At 44.5% G+C, this 20,314-nt stretch overlaps 1 protein-coding gene across 2 annotated transcripts in view; it reads left to right on the forward strand.

Moving 5' to 3' along the window:
* LOC139422703 (prolactin receptor a) overlaps positions 1–14,700 on the forward strand; it is a 33,595-nt gene extending 18,895 nt beyond the window's left edge. For both annotated transcript variants that reach the window (XM_071173971.1, XM_071173973.1), the window contains exons 2-9: positions 3,134–3,236; positions 4,303–4,435; positions 5,901–6,070; positions 10,341–10,507; positions 11,939–12,080; positions 12,279–12,375; positions 12,498–12,567; positions 12,665–14,700. In XM_071173971.1, the coding sequence (XP_071030072.1) occupies positions 3,167–3,236; positions 4,303–4,435; positions 5,901–6,070; positions 10,341–10,507; positions 11,939–12,080; positions 12,279–12,375; positions 12,498–12,567; positions 12,665–13,735 (1,920 nt within the window). In that variant the 5' untranslated portion in view covers positions 3,134–3,166 and the 3' untranslated portion in view covers positions 13,736–14,700. The remainder of the gene's footprint in view (positions 1–3,133; positions 3,237–4,302; positions 4,436–5,900; positions 6,071–10,340; positions 10,508–11,938; positions 12,081–12,278; positions 12,376–12,497; positions 12,568–12,664) is intronic.
* Positions 14,701–20,314: the final 5,614 nt, after the last annotated feature.

Here is a 20,314-nt window from a genome sequence, read left to right on the forward strand (position 1 = left end):
AGGAGGGGCTTTGTTAATCTTTGCACACATGGGGGGAAAACAATATCCTTTTTCTCCAGCTTTTCTGTCATGTTTACTCTTCTCTGCAGGCCTTAAATATAGTTTTATATCATTCTATATACGGTACTTCAAAAATTCAATTGACTCATGACTACTTCAAAGTAGCAAGGCTTTGTGATTCCAGCTCTTTCTCAGGGTGTTAAGATAAAATGCTGACCTGGGAGGAACCCATTAATTGCTCAGTAATAAGACCTTATGCACAGCACACTCCAGCTGTCAGAGAGATTCACACGTCTTTCTGGCTCGCCTTGCACACAGATTACATCACAGTGTAGAGAACCCTGTTCGTCACTATGAACAGAGCCTAATTGACCTCGTTAGTTACCCAATTAGACAGGATGTCAGCATGCAGAGGGCCTACTCTATAGAGGATACTGGGAGGAAACTTTGTTGCTGAGGGAATATTTTTCCCTCAGCAGTTTCAGGTGTATGATTAAATAAAACATGTTTAATACTCTGCCTGAAAAGCTGAATTCTCCAGCTATTCTTTGTTTCTGTTATTCTTATTTTCTATCAAAATATCACAGTTATTTTCCTCAGTATTATATTCTGATCTTATATTGATTTTCACCTGAATGGTGGTAAACATCAAGACAACATGAATAAATATTTTATAAGCATCAAATAAAAAATATAAAAAATATTGATCACATACACATGGTTAGCAGATGTTAATACGAGTGTAGCGAAATGCTTGTGCTTCTAGTTCCGACAGTGCAGTAATACCTAACAAGTAATCTAACAAATTCACCACGACTACCTTATACACACAATGTAAAGGGCTGGAATATGTACATATAAATATATGGATGTGCGATGACTGTGCGGCATAGGCAAGATGCAATAGATGGTATAAAATACAGTATATACAAATGAGATGAGTAATGTAGGATATGCAAACATTATTGAAGTGGCGTTATTTAAAGTGACTGGTTATACCTTTACTAAATCCATTTATTAAAGTGGCAAGTGGTTTGAGTCTATGTTGGCAGCAGCCTCTCTGTGTTAGTGATGGCTGTTTAACAGTCTGATGACCTTGAGATTGAAAAACAGCTTCTGTCTCTCGGTCCCAGCTTTGATGCACCTGTACCGACCTCGCCTTCTGGATAATAGCGGGGTGAACAGGCAGTGGCTCAGGTGGTTGTTGTCCTTGATTATCTTTTTGGCCTTCCTGTGACATCGTGTGCTGTAGGTGTCCTGGAGGGCAGGTAGTTTGTCCCCGGTGATGCGTTGTGCAGACCGCACTACCCTATGGGGAGCCTTGCAATTGAGGGAGGTTGCCGTACCAGGCGGTGATACAGCCCAACAGGATGCTCTCGATTGTCCATCTGTAAAAGTTTGTGAGGCTTTTAGGTGACGAGGCAAATTTCTTCAGCCTCCTGAGGTTAAAGAGGCGCTGTTGCGCCTTCTTCACCACGCTGTCTGTGTGGTTGGACCATTTCAGTTTGTCCGTGATGTGTACGCCAAGGAACTTAAAACTTTCCACCTTCTTCGCTACTGTCCCGTCGATGTGGATAGGGAGCTGCTCCTCCTGCTGTTTCCTGAAGTCCACAATCATCTCCTTTGTTTTGTTGATGTTGAGTGAGAGCCACAATCCGAGGGAATTTTCCTGACACCACAATCCGAGGGAATTTCCATGACTGTGGAAATTCAATGGGGCCATGGATGGATTATAAAATGTCATTTAAACTACACACGTTGCGGTTAGAAGTTGAACTCAACCACCTGGACAAGGGTGGGATGGCCCAGTTGAACCAAGGGTGGGATGGCCCAGTTGAACCAAGGGTGGGATGGCCCAGTTGAACCAAGGGTGGGATGGCCCAGTTGAACCAAGGGTAGGATGGCCCAGTTGAACCAAGGGTAGGATGGCCCAGTTGAACCAAGGGTGGGATGGCCCAGTTAAACCAAGTGTGGGATGGCCCAGTTGAACCAAGGGTGGGATGGCCCAGTTGAACCAAGGGTGGGATGGCCCAGTTGAACCAAGGGTGGGATGGCCCAGTTGAACCAAGGGTGGGATGGACCAGTTGAACCAAGGGTGGGATGGCCCAGTTGAACCAAGGGTGGGATGGCCCAGTTGAACCAAGGGTGGGATGGCCCAGTTGAACCAAGGGTGGGATGGCCCAGTTGAACCAAGGGTAGGATGGCCCAGTTGAACCAAGGGTAGGATGGCCCAGTTGAACCAAGGGTGGGATGGCCCAGTTGAACCAAGTGTGGGATGGCCCAGTTGAACCAAGGGTGGGATGGCCCAGTTGAACCAAGGGTGGGATGGCCCAGTTGAACCAAGGGTGGGATGGCCCAGTTGAACCAAGGGTGGGATGGCCCAGTTGAACCAAGGGTGGGATGGACCAGTTGAACCAAGGGTGGGATGGCCCAGTTGAACCAAGGGTGGGATGGCCCAGTTGAACCAAGTGTGGGATGGCCCAGTTGAACCAAGGGTGGGATGGCCCAGTTGAACCAAGGGTGGGATGGCCCAGTTGAACCAAGGGTGGGATGGCCCAGTTGAACCAAGTTGACACTGACCTTCACTAACACGCCAGTCTAGAATGGCTGTCTTTCCAAATCTGGTCTAGTTGAGGCTACTAATACTATACTATACTATACTAATACGCAAACCTACAGTTTGTATTATTTCCTGAGGATGGAGGTACAGCCCCTTTATGTAACAATAAAGATATATAACAAGTAAATGAGTTAGAACCCATTGAGACATATTGACCTTTTTCATCATGTAACTGGTCAGATGGCAAGAATTTGTTTGGTCAATTAAAAAATACCACTCCACTAATAACACAAGTTGATACACTGCATTTAAAATCATCAAGTAGGATTACACAAAAAAAAAAAACGTATTTCCATCGTGGTCTTCGGTCTGACTTTGGCCGGCATATGCTGTACTGGTAGTAACCATGTTGTTTCCCCTAGCATCAAGTCTTGTTTCTACTGATCACACAAGACAACCAGGGGTTCAATTATATGATGTCGCCTGTCTAGTGTTCTAGTGTTCAGAGCCACCTGATAGGTTGATCCCTGGTCATGCTTCATGCTTGGTCTGTTTCTGTCTCTGTTTTCCCAGAATTCAACCTGACTTGCGAGGCAGTGAGGCGGCATGATGTGGAGAGACGTGGGAGTAACACTGATACTGTCACTAATCCTGCCTGTGGTTGCTCAGGGAGCACGTAAGTCACAGACCACACAGTGTGTGTTACGTGTGTGCGTGTATGATACTGCCACTAATCTGCATGTGGTCAAAGACCAGGCCATGTAACCTCTGATTGTATTTGGACTACAATGTCCATATATAACTGGCTGAATTAAAGGGAGACAGTGTGTCCAGAATGATTAAGACTATGCATGGAGCACATCAACAGTGTCGGCTGAAGGCTGTATCACATCCGGTCGTGACTGGGAGTCCCATAGGACGACGCACAATTGGCCCAGGGTCGTCCGGGTTTGGCCGGGATAGGTCGTCATTGTAAATAAGAATTTGTTTTTAACTGACTTGCCTAGTTAAATAAAGGTTACATTTAAAAAATGTTAAAAAATGACTGTAGTTTGAGTACTATGCCCCTCCCAGTAGACATAGGAAACATACTACTACCATATCTAGATGACTTGTGCATTTTTAATGGACCCTAAACAGCCACAAGTAAAATGGACCCTTTAGATATTGATATATTCTAGATAGATATATGTTGACCTCAATGGGAAAACAGGGTCTAATAAAGGTCAAATAAAATATCAAATGAATAAGGAAATTGCTGGTCTAACTGTGAAAAGTATTGTGTGTTGTCTCACTGGTGTTGTCTCACAGGTGTTGTCTCACAGGTGTTGCCTCACAGGTGTTGCGTGTTGTCTCACAGGTGTTGTCTCACAGGTGTTGTCTCACAGGTGTTGCGTGTTGTCTCACAGGTGTTGTCTCACAGGTGTTGTCTCACAGGTGTTGCGTGTTGTCTCACAGGTGTTGTCTCACAGGTGTTGCGTGTTGTCTCACAGGTGTTGCGTGTTGTCTCACAGGTATTGTGTGTTGTCTCACAGGTATTGTGTGTTGTCTCACAGGTGTTGTCTCATAGGTGTTGTGTGTTGTGCTGCCTTCTGTGCCTGTTGTCTGTCCTGGTTTATCAGTTGTCTGACCTGGTCTACCAGTTGTCTGACCTGGTCTATCAGTTGTCTGACCTGGTCTACCAGTTGTCTGACCTGGTCTATCAGTTGTCTGACCTGCTCTACCGGTTGTCTATCCTTCAGGCCACACCCCCCCAGGAAAGCCCAAGCTGACCAGCTGTAGGTCCCCAGATAAGGAGACCTTCACCTGCTGGTGGGAGGCAGGCTCTGATGGGGGGCGACCCACCACCTACTCCCTCTTCTACCACAAAGAGAAGTGAGTGGTTATACAGACATACGACATGCCCACTGGCAAGGAGGTGGACACCCACGAAGCAACACCACCCCCCCATGCCTGCATTACCCCCTATCACATGCTCCCTCCTAAAAACCATTGGTCACTTGTCTTGGACACACCTTCACACACACGCTTAGGTACAAACACGCTGGTGTTTTTCAGGAATTGTTTATGTAAACACAAAGGCAAAGGATGTTGACTTGTTTTTTCCCCCTGTCATGTAAATAGCAAGACTGAAAAATCATAACAATGCCTCCACACGAACACTTGTTATTCTGACTCCTGTCCGGACATGTTGTTCCTCACTAATATCACATTGTCATCTCTGTGTCAACGCTCCTTGTCCAGCTCTGACACGGTCTATGTGTCCAGACTATTTTCCTATCTGTCTGTCTCTCTCTTTCTCTCTCTCTCTCTCTCTCTCTCTCTCTCTCTCTCTCTCTCTCTCTCTCTCTCTCTCTCTCTCTCTCTCTCTCTCTCTCTGTCTCTCTCCCTGTCTCTCCAGCTCTGACACGGTATATGAGTGTCCAGACTACCTCACCAACTGTCTCTCTGTCCCTCTCGCTCTCTCTGTCCCGGTCTCTCTCTCTCTGTCCCTGTCTCTCCAGCTCTGACACGGTCTATGAGTGTCCAGACTACCTCACTAACTGTCTCTCTCCCTGTCTCTCCAGCTCTGACACGGTCTATGAGTGTCCAGACTATTTTCCTATCTGTCTGTCTGTCTCTCTCTCTCTCTCTCTCTCTGTCTCTCTCTCTCTCTCTCCCTGTCTCTCCAGCTCTGACACGGTCTATGAGTGTCCAGACTACCTCACTAACTGTCTCTCTGTCCCTCTCTCTCTCTCTGTCCCGGTCTCTCTCTCTCTGTCCCTGTCTCTCCAGCTCTGACACGGTCTATGAGTGTCCAGACTACCTCACTAACTGTCTCTCTGTCCCTCTCTCTCTCTCTGTCCCGGTCTCTCTCTCTCTGTCCCTGTCTCTCCAGCTCTGACACGGTCTATGAGTGTCCAGACTACCTCACTAACTGTCTCTAACTGGAACTCTCTCTCTCTGTCCCTGTCTCTCCAGCTCTGACACGGTCTATGAGTGTCCAGACTACCTCACTAACTGTCTCTCTGTCCCTCTCTCTCTCTCTCTGTCCCGGTCTCTCTCTCTCTGTCCCTGTCTCTCCAGCTCTGACACAGTCTATGAGTGTCCAGACTACCTCACTAACTGTCTCTCTGTCTGTCTCTCTCTGTCCCGGTCTCTCTCTCTCTGTCCCTGTCTCTCCAGCTCTGACACGGTCTATGAGTGTTCAGACTACCTCACTAACTGTCTCTCTGTCTGTCTCTCTCTCTCTCTGTCCCTGGAGAGACTCCAGCTCTGAAACAGTCTATGAGTGTCCAGACTTCCTCACTAACTGTCTCTCTGTCTCTAACTGGAACTGTCTCTTGCTGTCCCTTTCCAGCTCTGAAACAGTCTATGAGTGTCCAGACTACCATACAGCGGGGGCCAACTCCTGTTTCTTCAACAAGAATGAAACATCCATCTGGGTCAACTACAACATCACTGTAGTGGCCACCAACGCCCTCGGCAACAACTTCTCTGACCCTGTGGATGTAGACGTGGTCTATATAGGTAAGAAACCTGACCCCAGGGACGTGGTCTATATAGATAAGAAACCTGACCCCATGGATGTGGTCTATATAGATAAGAAACCTGACCCCATGGACGTGGTCTATATAGATAAGAAACTTGACCCCATGGACGTGGTCTATAGAGATAAGAAACTTGACCCCATGGACGTGGTCTATATAGATAAGAAACTTGACCCCATGGACGTGGTCTATATAGATAAGAACCTTGACCCCATGGACGTGGTCTATATAGATAAGAAACTTGACCCCATGGACGTGGTCTATATAGATAAGAAACTTGACCCCATGGACGTGGTCTATATAGATAAGAAACTTGACCCCATGGACGTGGTCTATATAGATAAGAAACTTGACCCCATGGACGTGGTCTATATAGATAAGAAACTTGACCCCATGGACGTGGTCTATATAGATAAGAAACCTGACCCCATGGACGTGGTCTATATAGATAAGAACCTTGACCCCATGGACGTGGTCTATATAGATAAGAAACCTGACCCCATGGACGTGGTCTATATAGATAAGAAACTTGACCCCGTGGACGTGGTCTATATAGGTAAGAAACCTGACCCCATGGACGTGGTCTATATAGATAAGAAACTTGACCCCGTGGACGTGGTCTATATAGATAAGAAACCTGACCCCATGGACGTGGTCTATATAGATAAGAAACTTGACCCCATGGACGTGGTCTATATAGATAAGAAACTTGACCCCATGGACGTGGTCTATATAGATAAGAAACCTGACCCCATGGACGTGGTCTATAGAGATAAGAAACTTGACCCCATGGACGTGGTCTATATAGATAAGAAACTTGACCCCATGGACGTGGTCTATATAGATAAGAAACCTGACCCCATGGACGTGGTCTATATAGGTAAGAAACTTGACCCCATGGACGTGGTCTATATAGATAAGAACCTTGACCCCATGGACGTGGTCTATATAGATAAGAAACTTGACCCCATGGACGTGGTCTATATAGATAAGAAACTTGACCCCATGGACGTGGTCTATATAGATAAGAAACTTGACCCCATGGACGTGGTCTATATAGATAAGAACCTTGACCCCATGGACGTGGTCTATATAGATAAGAAACCTGACCCCATGGACGTGGTCTATATAGATAAGAACCTTGACCCCATGGACGTGGTCTATATAGATAAGAAACTTGACCCCATGGACGTGGTCTATATAGATAAGAAACCTGACCCCATGGACGTGGTCTATATAGATAAGAAACTTGACCCCATGGACGTGGTCTATATAGATAAGAAACTTGACCCCATGGACGTGGTCTATATAGATAAGAAACTTGACCCCATGGACGTGGTCTATATAGATAAGAAACCTGACCCCATGGACGTGGTCTATATAGATAAGAAACTTGACCCCATGGACGTGGTCTATATAGATAAGAAACTTGACCCCATGGACGTGGTCTATATAGATAAGAAACTTGACCCCATGGACGTGGTCTATATAGATAAGAAACTTGACCCTGTGGACGTGGTCTATATAGGTAAGAAACTTGACCCCGTGGATGTGGTCTATATAGATAAGAACCTTGACCCCATGGACGTGGTCTATATAGATAAGAACCTTGACCCCATGGACGTGGTCTATATAGATAAGAAACTTGACCCCATGGACGTGGTCTATATAGATAAGAACCTTGACCCCATGGACGTGGTCTATATAGGTAAGAAACCTGACCCCATGGACGTGGTCTATATAGATAAGAAACTTGACCCCATGGACGTGGTCTATATAGATATTAACCTTGACCCCATGGACGTGGTCTATATAGATAAGAACCTTGACCCCATGGACGTGGTCTATATAGATAAGAAACTTGACCCCATGGACGTGGTCTATAGAGATAAGAAACTTGACCCCATGGACGTGGTCTATATAGGTAAGAAACTTGACCCCATGGACGTGGTCTATATAGATAAGAAACTTGACCCCATGGACGTGGTCTATATAGATAAGAAACTTGACCCCATGGACGTGGTCTATATAGGTAAGAAACCTGACCCCATGGACGTGGTCTATATAGATAAGAAACTTGACCCCATGGGCGTGGTCTATATAGATAAGGAACTTGACCCCATGGACGTGGTCTATATAGATAAGAAACTTGACCCCATGGACGTGGTCTATATAGATAAGAACCTTGACCCCATGGACGTGGTCTATATAGATAAGAAACCTGACCCCATGGACGTGGTCTATATAGATAAGAAACTTGACCCCATGGACGTGGTCTATATAGATAAGAAACTTGACCCCATGGACGTGGTCTATATAGATAAGAAACTTGACCCCATGGACGTGGTCTATATAGATAAGGAACTTGACCCCATGGACGTGGTCTATATAGATAAGAAACTTGACCCCATGGACGTGGTCTATATAGATAAGAACCTTGACCCCATGGACGTGGTCTATATAGATAAGAAACCTGACCCCATGGACGTGGTCTATATAGATAAGAAACTTGACCCCATGGACGTGGTCTATATAGATAAGAAACTTGACCCCATGGACGTGGTCTATATAGAGAAGAAACTTGACCCCATGGACGTGGTCTATATAGATAAGAAACCTGACCCCATGGACGTGGTCTATATAGATAAGAAACTTGACCCCATGGACGTGGTCTATATAGATAAGAAACTTGACCCCATGGACGTGGTCTATATAGGTAAGAAACTTGACCCCATGGACGTGGTCTATATAGATAAGAAACTTGACCCCATGGACGTGGTCTATATAGATAAGAAACTTGACCCCATGGACGTGGTCTATATAGATAAGAAACTTGACCCCATGGACGTGGTCTATATAGATAAGAAACCTGACCCCATGGACGTGGTCTATATAGATAAGAAACTTGACCCCATGGACGTGGTCTATATAGATAAGAAACCTGACCCCATGGACGTGGTCTATATAGATAAGAAACTTGACCCCATGGACGTGGTCTATATAGATAAGAAACCTGACCCCATGGACGTGGTCTATATAGATAAGAAACTTGACCCCATGGACGTGGTCTATATAGGTAAGAAACCTGACCCCATGGACGTGGTCTATATAGATAAGAAACTTGACCCCATGGACGTGGTCTATATAGATAAGAAACTTGACCCCATGGACGTGGTCTATAGAGATAAGAAACCTGACCCCATGGACGTGGTCTATATAGATAAGAAACTTGACCCCATGGACATGGTCTGTATACAGAGAGAGTATAGAGGATATACAGAGAGTATAGAGAATATACAGAGAGAGTATATAGGATATACAGAGAGTATAGAGAATATACAGAGAGAGTATATAGGATATACAGAGAGTATAGAGAATATACAGAGAGAGTATAGAGGATATACAGAGAGTATAGAGAATATACAGAGAGAGTATATAGGATATACAGAGAGTATAGAGAATATACAGAGAGAGTATATAGGATATACAGAGAGAGTATAGAGGATGTACAGAGAGTATAGAGAATGTACAGAGAGAGTATTTAGGATATACAGAGAGAGTATAGAGAATATACAGAGAGAGTATATAGGATATACAGAGAGAGTATAGAGAATATACAGAGAGAGTATAGAGGATATACAGAGAGAGTATATAGGATATACAGAGAGAGTATACAGAATATACAGAGAGAGTATAGAGGATATACAGAGAGTATAGAGAATATACAGAGAGAGTATAGAGGATATACAGAGAGAGTATAGAGGATATACAGAGAGAGTATAGAGGATATACAGAGAGAGTATATAGGATATACAGAGAGAGTATACAGAATATACAGAGTATAGAGGATATACAGAGAGTATAGAGGATATACAGAGAGAGTATATAGGATATACAGAGAGAGTATAGAGGATATACAGAGAGAGTATAGAGGATATACAGAGAGAGTATAGAGGATATACAGAGATAGTATAGAGGATATACAGAGCGAGTATATAGCATATACAGAGAGTATAGAGGATATACAGAGAGAGTATAGAAAAGGTGCTACACACCTCCATTGGAAGAGTTCCAAAATAGCTTGAGAATAAAAAATTGGACTGTAGTAAAAAAGGTCATAAAAAGTATGGCATGCCTGAATGTTTATTCTTCAGGTTATCACTGAGCAGACAAATACTCCCAAAATATGGCCCTTGTGTCTGCTCTTCTATGGTCATTGACATTAGCACCTGTCTGTCCCCACTTTTCAGTCCAGCCACACACACCAGAGAACGTGACGGTAGGGGTGTTGGAGGACGAAGATGGTCCCTTCCTCAGGGTGTCATGGGAACCGCCCCGTAAGGCCGACACGCGTTCCGGCTGGATCACCCTCATCTATGAGCTCAGGGTCAAACTGGAGGAGGCGGAGGAGTGGGAGGTACTTAAACACAACTAGCATTTTTGCCACAGAAACCACAAGCTAGAACATTCAAAACGTTCACAATGGCAACCACAGTCATGAAGTGATGCCTTTGCAGCTACACTGAAGAAGAGGAAGTGATGTGGTTAGAAATGATTTATTGGGAGCGGACAGTTGGTAACCTCTAGGCCAGTGATCCTCTGTCCTGCTCTTAAAGAACTGCTGTACCAGCTTGTGCTCAGCAGTGAACACTTGTCTCGCTAATCAAGTTGTTGAGGCTAGTGTGATGAAGGCATGAAGCTCAGCCGGGATAAAGAGCTGGAGTATACTGCAGGTCTCGAGGATCACCGTTTTCTAAGCTACATCAAGTATTATCTACACCAGGGCCTCCCGGGTGACGCAGTGGTCTAAGGCAGTGCTAGCTGTGCCACCAGAGATTCAAGTCCAGGCTCTGTCGCAGCCGGCCGTGACCGGGAAGTCCATGGGGCGAAGCACAATTGGCCCAGCGTCGTCCGGGTTAGGGAGGGTTTGGCCGGCAGGGATATCCTTGTCTCATCGCGCACTAGCGACTCCTGTGGCGGGCCGGGCACAGTGCACGCTGACCAGGTGGCCAGGTGAATTATCTACACCAGGCTTTCCTAACTTTGTTTATTTTTACAATTTCAGATTGTTTATACCGATTTAAAATGACGCATACATCCCATGATGCAATGGGCTAGAAATAAGCAGTAAAATGCCAGAGGAAGACGCAACACTGAGTTAATTTGTTTTCCATATTCATGATTATTATTGTTGTTATTATTATTTGTATTATTATTGTCAGTAAATAGCCTACCTGATAGATGTTGTTAAACTATGTATGGACATTTTTGGACATTTATGTTGTAAAAGTGGGGGGAGAAAAAGGTTGGAAGCCCCTGATCTACACTGAGGTAGCAGTTAGCCTTTCTATGCACAAACCAGTCATCTGCCCTACAGCTACAATGCTAGACTGGCCAATGTCTTTATCAAGGGACCTGTTAAATAATGATTAAATATACTTCCCTAGTTAAAGATTGGTCAGTATTGCTGAGCTATATGAATAATCAACCAGTTAGACCAAAACACAAAGCCATCACGGATCGTTCAGAGAAAGTTCCTGGAAACGTTTTAAAGCCAGACGATCAAAGTTATCATTAACTGTGTAACCCTTATATCATTACTCAGAAAAGGGTCAGGTCTGTTTCTTAGAAAGTTAATGCAGGAAGTCAAATCAATCCCCTGTCCTGTGTGGCAAAGGTGGAGGGTTTAATTCCCACAGGGGTAACATACACACACTAGAAATTAATGCATTGCACTGCTTTGGATAAAAGTGTAGGTTTATTAAAGTACTCAATGAAAGCATCACATCAATACCCTTGTGGTTATTCACAATCTGTAATATTATCTTGTGTGTCTTTTCCCTAACAGGAGCACCGCGCAGGTCAGCAGAAAATGTTCAACATCTTCAGCCTGCACTCTGGTGGTGTCTACATGGTGCAGGTCCGTTGTAAGCCAGACCACGGCTTCTGGAGCGAGTGGAGCACCGCCAGCTATGTCAAAGTTCCAGACTGTAAGTCTGCCAACCACGCCTCTATACTTGTCATAGTTTTATATAATGTCTAGACAGCACCGCAGTCACTAATGTGCTGTGCTGCTTCCAGCCTCTTGGAGGAGTGTATGTGATGTCTGTCAGGTAGTAAAAAAAAAAGAAACATTTCTCTTTCAAAAGAAGTTGTATTCGAATGTTATTTCCTTGTTGTGTTGACAGACATCCCCCGGGAACGATCCATGTGGATCCTGATAGCCGTCTTCTCTGCCTTCATCTTCTTGATTCTCACATGGATTATCACCTTGAACAGAAGCAGGTACAAAGAACCTTCTGAAGTCACGGTCACGAGATCAATCAATGAAGATGCTGCTTGCATAGCAACAGTACTCTCCGTTCATGAACAGCTCACTCACTCAGTCACTCTCTCTCTCCCTCTAGTGTGAAGCACTGTCTCCTACCTCCCGTTCCTGGACCTAAAATAAAAGGATTTGATCAACAGCTTCTCAAGGTAAAGTGATTTTATTAGTTCACTCAACGTCTCTCAGGGTTAAGTGATTCCACCGTCTAATTGTCCTTTCCACTAAACCTCTTTGCTCTGTCTACAGAAGGGCAAGCCAGAAGAGGTATTCAACTCCTTGGTAGTCCAAAGTTTCCCTCCGAGGTCTACTGACTACGAGGATCTGCTGGTGGAATACCTGGAAGTGTACGTCAACGAGAAACAGGAACTGATGCCGGAGGGAAAAGACCTCCAAGATGTTGGCTGCCTCAAGTCCAAGAGCCAGTCGGACAACGACTCGGGCCGGGGCAGCTGTGACAGCCACACCTTGCTGATGGAGAAGTGTGGAGGTGTGGAATCCAAGGACGAGTCGAGCTACGAGGAACCCGAGCTACTGCAAGGCCAGGCGGGGTCTTGGGAGAGGCTGGAGAGGGGAGACAGCCAGGTGGTGGACACCCCAGATTCATCAGATGGGAGGGTTAAGACCTGGCCATTAGTCTTCTCCCCGTCGATCCATGGATCCTCCGACAACCACCACTATGGTACACTTGAGATGCCCAAGCAGCACAGCACAAGTGAGATAACATACAGCGTCCCAGATCATCTCTTCCCCACATCCACCTCCTTTCCCCACCACCACCACCCAGAGTACAGAGACAGCCTGGGAGAGTACAGCGAGTACCGTCGCAGCAGATCCCCATCCACTGGAGTTGCATACCACTGGGAGGCCCAGCACCACCCCCAGGCCCACAGCAACTTCAACATCCGCAATCTGGAGCGCCAGAAAGAAGCCACGGGGCTTGGGCTGCCCCCCTCCCGGTCCATGGAGTACGTGGAGGTCCAGAAAGTGAACCAGGAGAACCAGCTGGTCCTGAAGCCTCTCTCTAGCCACGGCCGGGGCCCCTCCCAGGTGCAGTTCGGCAGGGCCGTGGTGGACTACAGTAAAGTCAACGGGGTGAACAATGACAACGTGCTCTTGCTGCAGAGGCAGAGGGAGATGGCTGAGGCTGGGCAGTACTGTGACTACCGGGAGAAGGAGGGGGCTGAGGCTGAGAGATATCCCACACAGCAGCAGGGCAAGGCAACCAAAGACGGACCTGTAGCTACCCAGCTCCAGGAGAGCACGTGCCTGACCACCAGCGGCTATGTGGACACTGCCCCCACGATGCCCACCTTCTAGACTAATCTACCCTGCATGAGGGTCTGAAAGACAGTCTGTGTGCTAAACTCCCTGCTCCTCCTGTAGTCACGAGCTGGGTTGTGAGGTCACACAGTTAGACAGTTTGCTATTGTGACTCTCCCTTCTGTCAGTCTCCAGCTCAGCACAGGAGTTTTGTACATTGAGGATGCCTGGATGGATAGTTCCGTGGAGAATAAAAACCGGTTCTCTTGAAGGCTAAGCTAACCTCCCAAAAACTTACAAACACTTTGAGATAGTGAGGAGAGTTTCTGTCAGAGGCGGAACCAAAACCCTTTAGCTCACTCACAAACTGTTAAAGAACCAACTATATATGTGTACTTCATGCAAGAACCGATGGAAAACAGTTTAATGCTTCAGAATCCACAGACTGAATAGCTATATATTTATTTTTTTATTAGACATGATTATTCATGATAATGAATGTATTTGATCATAATGGTGTAAATTCAATTGTATGCTAATGATTTCTTATTTCGGCTCTGTTGTCTCTCTATGTAATGCAAATTGAAACTCTACTGATTTCCAAAAGGTACTACTGCAGACTATTTCCTGAACCGACTTGCAAAGGATACCTTTCTGTGGACAGATAATAATGCGGGTGTAATGTGAAATGATTCTTGTAGAACCACGACTGGGGAAACCTCTAAATGAATCTCAATGTATTATTCTGACTTTGATAAACGTGTCTAGTCTCAGAGAGATACTGTACCAGTGGATGATTCCGTTTTTTGGTTTAGAAAACGTTTTTCTAATATCTGTAAGTACAATTTTGTATTAAAGAAAATAAACAAGTACAAAGGGAAAAGCACAACAAAAAGAAACACAGGGATATTTTTCCATACAGAGTTTATTTTGGTGTAGGTACATACAGATTCATTACTAGATTGATTATTTGTTCAATCAAGTATATTGATGATTTGTTCTGTGAATTAAAATGCTGCTCATTAAAGATGTAATATAGACAAATACAGTATTATGTATTACTTCTTCTAGATTATTCCCATGAATTGACTTCTAAATTAGCCTCGGAAGTCATTATTAGACAATAGAACCATTACTGCAATGACTTTATAAAAAGACAGACACACATCAGTCTTCAATGCACCATCTGACATGTTCTATAGAGGAGCATGAAGTTAAACACATATCCTGTCTCACATCTCTAATATATTGCTAGGTGCTTTTCAGTGTGGACAGTATTAAAATACAACTCCGGTACCAAAACACTACTACAAACAAGCTACAATGTGAAATCGCATTCAGACCTTAATACATTTTTCTTATGTTGTCCACAAGATAAAATTGATGAACAGAGAGGTGGGGCTTGCAAGAGGATACGTATGCTAACTGTTTTCAAAATAAAAGCTGTGTGACTCTGACATTACCTGACCATTGCTCCAGCTAGCTAGCTTTTGCCAGGTTAGTTATAAATAATAATAATAACAAGTAACGTTAGTTAGCTAGCTGGCTGCCTTCCTTCAATGCCTGGTGGCTTTATAGACAGGGAGGTTATATTAACCCCTAATGGAAATCAAATTATCAAAATAATAAAGTCCCCATCATAATCCGTCAATTTAAGATAGATTTAAGATAACAGACAACAGTTATTTTGCATGGGCTGCGTCTCAATCCATTGTATCCTTCCTCATCTGCAGTGACAGGAGAGAGCTAGAGGTGTTTGTCAGACCATGAGACATCCTGAAAATCGTCTTCTCACGAAAAAACGCCTGTAGCGTCCAAACGGTTTGTCCTACACACCCCTCTATGGAAAGATGAGACTCTCATGAACATAATGGTATTTTCCGTATTGCTCTACGACCACCACGTGTCACGGGACTTGTCTGATGTCAGTACATCCGATCTTCCAACTACTGTCTGTAGCGTCTGAACCATTTGGGCTACACACTAATATGGAAAGATGGCGCCGAAGAGGATAGCTGACGTTTTACATGCTCCTAATTAACTGTGCTATTTTGTTTGTTTTTTTGCGTTGTTTGTAATTTCTTTTTTTACTTATTTTGTACATAATGACTTCTGGACATCAGAACAGCGATTACTCACCTCGAACTGGAAGAAGCTTTTTCCTTTAACGAATCTGGCGAGAAGGATATACTGCTTTCCTGGGAACAGGCCCAAATCCCCGTTATGTGGGGGAAGAAAAGACGAAAGAAAAGGGGGCGCAGGTCGGGCTGCCTTCTGAAAATCTGTAGGCGAGCGAGTAAACTCCCACTGCCATCCGTTCTACTGGCTAACGTGCAATCATTGGAAAATAAAATTTATGACCTACAATTAAGATTATCCTACCAACGGGACATTAAAAACTGTACAATCTTATGTTTCACCAAGTCGTGGATGAACGACAACATGGATAATATAGAGCTGGTGGGATTTTCCATGCACAGGCAGAATAGAGAAGAAGCTACATCTGGTAAGACGGGGGGTGGGGGTGTGTCTTTTTGTCAATAACAGCTGGTGCACGATGTCTAATATTAAAGACGTCTTGAGGTATTGCTCGCTTGAGGTAGAGTACCTTATGATAAGCTGTAGACCACACTATCTACCAAGAGAGTTCTCATCTATATAATTCATAGCCATCTATTTACCACCACAGACCGGTACTGGCACTAAGACTGCACTCAATGAACTGTATAAGGCCATAAACAAACAACAAAATGCTCATCCAGAAGTGGCGCTCCTAGTGGCCGGGGACATTAATGCAGGCAAACTTAAATCAGTTTTACCTCATTTTTACCAGAATGTCATGTGTGCAACCAGAGGGAAAAAACTCTAGACCACGTTTACTCCACACATAGAGATGCATACAAAGCTCTCCCCCGCGCTCCAATTGGCAAATCAGACCACAATTCTATCCTCCTGATTCCTGCTTACAAGCACAAACTAAAGCAGGAAGTACCAGTGACTCGCTCAATATGGAAGTGGTCAGATGACGCGGATGCTACGCTACAGGACTGTTTTGCTAGCACAGACTGGAATATGTTCCTGGATTCATCCAATGGCATTGAGGAATACACCACCTCAGTCATCAATAAGTGCATTGACAACTTCATCCCCACAGTGACCGTATGTACATATCCCAACTAGAAGCCATGGATTACAGGCAACATCCGCATCGAGCTAGAGGCTAGAGCTGACGCTTTCAAGGAGCCGGACACAAACGCTTATAAGAAGTCTCGCTATGCCCTCAGATGAAACATCAAACAAGAAAAGTGTCAATGCAGGATTAAGATTGAACCCTACTACACCGACTCTAACGCTCGTCAGATGTGGCAGGGCTTGAAAACTAGTACGGACTACAAATGGAAACCCAGACGCGAGCTGCCCAGTGACGAGAGCCTTCCAGACCAGCTAAATGCCTTTTATGCTCGTTTCGAGGCAAGCAACACTGAAGCATGCACGAGAGCACCAGCTTTTCTGGATGACTATGTGATAATGCTCTCGGTAGCCGATGCTGAGCAATGCCTTTAAACAGGTCAACATTCACAAAGCCGCTGGGCCAGACGGATTACCAGGACGTGTACTAAATAGCATGTGCGGACCAACTGGCAAGTGTCTTCACTCATTTTCAACTTCTCCCTGACCGAGTCTGTAATACCTACATGCTTCAAGCAAACCATGATAGTCAAATCAAATCAAAGTTTATTTGTCACGTGCGCCGAATACAACAGGTACAGACCTTACAGTGAAATGCTTACTTACAGACTAACCAATAGTGTAAAAAAAATATGTGTGTGTGTAGGTAAGTAAAGAAATTAAACAAGAGTAAAAAGAAATTTGAAAATAAGAGTAGCAAGGCTATATACAGACACCAGTTACTCAAGCTTATTGAGGTAGTATGTACATGTAGATATGGTTAAAGTGACTATGCATACAATATATGATGAACAGAGAGTAGCAGTAGTGTAAAAAGAGGGGTTGGCGGGTGATGGGACTCAATGCAGATAGCCTGGTTGGTTAGCCAATGTGCGGGAGCACTGGTTGGTCGGCCCAATTGAGGTAGTATGTACATGAATGTATAGTTAAAGTGACTATGCATATAAGATAAACAGAGAGTAGCAGCAGCAAAAAAGAGGGGTTGGGGGGGCACACAATCCATTTGGTTACCTGTTCAGGAGTCTAATGGCTTGGGGGTAAAAACTGTTGAGAAGCCCTTTTGTCCTAGACTTGGCACTCTGGTACCGCTTGCCATGCGGTAGTAGAGAGAACAGTCTATGACTGGGGTGGCTGGGGTCTTTGACAATTTTCAGGGCCTTCCTCTGACACCGCCTGGATTAGAGGTCCTGGATGGCAGGCAGCTTTGCCCCAATGATGTACTGGGCCGTACGCACTACCCTCTGAAGTGCCTTGCGGTCGGAGGCAGGGATGCTGCAGCTGTAGAATCTTTTGAGGATCTGAGGACCCATGCCAAATCTTTTTATTTTCCTGAGGGGGAATAGGCTTTGTCGTGCCCTCTTTACGACTGTCTTGGTGTGTTTGGACCATTCTAGTTTGTTGTTGATGTGGACACCAAGGAATTTGAAGCTCTCAACCTGCTCCACTACAGCCCTGTCGATGAGCATGGGGATGTGCTTGTGCTCCTTTTCCTGTAGTCCACAATCATCTCCTTAGTCTTGGTTCCGTTCAGGGATAGGTTGTTATTCTGGCACCACCCGGCCAGGTCTCTGACCTCCTCCCTATAGGCTGTCTCGTCATTGTCGGTGATCAGGCCTAGCACTGTTGTGTCGTATGCAAACTTAATGATGGTGTTGGAGTCGTGCCTGGCCATGCAGTCGTGGCTGAACAGGGAGTACAGGAGGGGACTGAGCACGCACCCCTGGGGAGCTCCAGTGTTGAGGGTCAGCGTGGCAGATGTGTTGCTACCTACCCTCACCACCTGGGGGCGGCCCGTCAGTAAGTCCAGGATCCAGTTGCAGAGGGAGGTGTTTAGCCCCAGGTTCCTGAGCTTAGTGATGAGCTTTGAGGGTACTATGGTGTTGAATGCTGAGCTGTAGTCAAAGAATAGCATTCATTACAAATTCATTACAAATTCGACAATCACAAAAAGGGGACTTCAAACAGGGAAGATCCAGGGAACTGTAGGCTACTGTTCAGATGGGTTAAATATAAATTGAAATCTGGACACTGACTGTGGGTCTATAACCTCTCACATAGCCTTAATATTAACTCCTGCAGAATTAAGCATTTCTTGCAGAAAAATTATACACCAAACCAAATGTAGGAAAAATGTTGAATCGAGAACAGGCGTGGAGAAATTGGATTTCTTTCAGCGTGTTGAGAGAACGTGAACACTCAGATAGCACCTCTAGAGGTGCTATCTTTATCAGCATCATAAAATATGCATCCAAGACGAACTTGGTCGTTTTCACAGCATTCTATTTCCTTACAACCGGTCAAATTGATGTTATTTGGAAATCTTGCACAGAAAATCTTTCCCGTTTTCTTTTTAGTTGTTGTATTTTCTCCCCCGGTTTCTAAACATCTTTGTTCCGGGAAAGAAGACAGAGAAAACTTACTGATGTCAACTACAGTGAACCAAAATATAAATGCAACATGTAAAGTATTGGTCCCATGTTTAATGCGCTGAAATAAAAGATTCCAGAAATGTTCCATACACACAAAAAGCGTATTTCTCTCAAATCTTGTGCACAAATTTGTTTACATCCCTGTTAGTGAGAATTTCTCCTTTGCCAAGATAATCCATCCACCTGACAGGTGTGGCTTATCAAGAAGCTAATTAAACAGCATGATCACTACACAGGTGCACCTTGTGCTAGAGACAATAAAAGGCCCCTCTAAACTGTGCAGTTTTGTCACACAACACAATGCCACAGATGTCAAGTTTTGAGGGAGCATGCAATTGGCATGCTGACAGCAGGAATGTCCACTAGAGCAGTTGCCTGATAATTTTAATGTTATTTTCTCTTCCATAAACCGCCACTAACGTCGTTTAGAGCGAGGTTTGCTGATGTCAACGTTGTAAACAGAGTGCCCTATGGTGGCTGTGGGGTTATGGTATGGGCAGGTATAAACTACACACAATGAACACAATTGCTTTTAATCGATGACAATTTGAATGCCCAGAAATACTGTGAGGAGGCCCATTTTTTTTAAGGTACTGTATCTTTGACCAACAGATGCATATTAGTTTTCCCAGTCATGTGAAATCTATAGATTAGAGCCTAATGGATTTATTTAAATTGACTGATTACCTTATATGAACTGTAACTCTAATGCAATATATTGACTTACAAATCAAAAGGTGTTTGTTTGTGGAAAGTGATTTGCATTCTGGAAAGTGATTTACATTTGTAGATTGGTGATTTACATTTGTGGAAAGTGATTTGCATTCTGGAAAGTGATTTGCATTTGTGGATTGGTGATTTACATTTGTGGAAAGTGATTTGCATTCTGGAAAGTGATTTACATTTGTGGATTGGTGATTTACATTTGTGGAAAGTGATTTGCATTCTGCAAAGTGATTTGCATTTGTGGATTGGTGATTTACATTTGTGGAAAGTGATTTGCATTTGTGGATTGGTG

Source organism: Oncorhynchus clarkii, chromosome 12, assembly GCF_045791955.1.
Source record: "Oncorhynchus clarkii lewisi isolate Uvic-CL-2024 chromosome 12, UVic_Ocla_1.0, whole genome shotgun sequence".
Taxonomy (NCBI): Eukaryota; Metazoa; Chordata; class Actinopteri; order Salmoniformes; family Salmonidae; genus Oncorhynchus; species Oncorhynchus clarkii.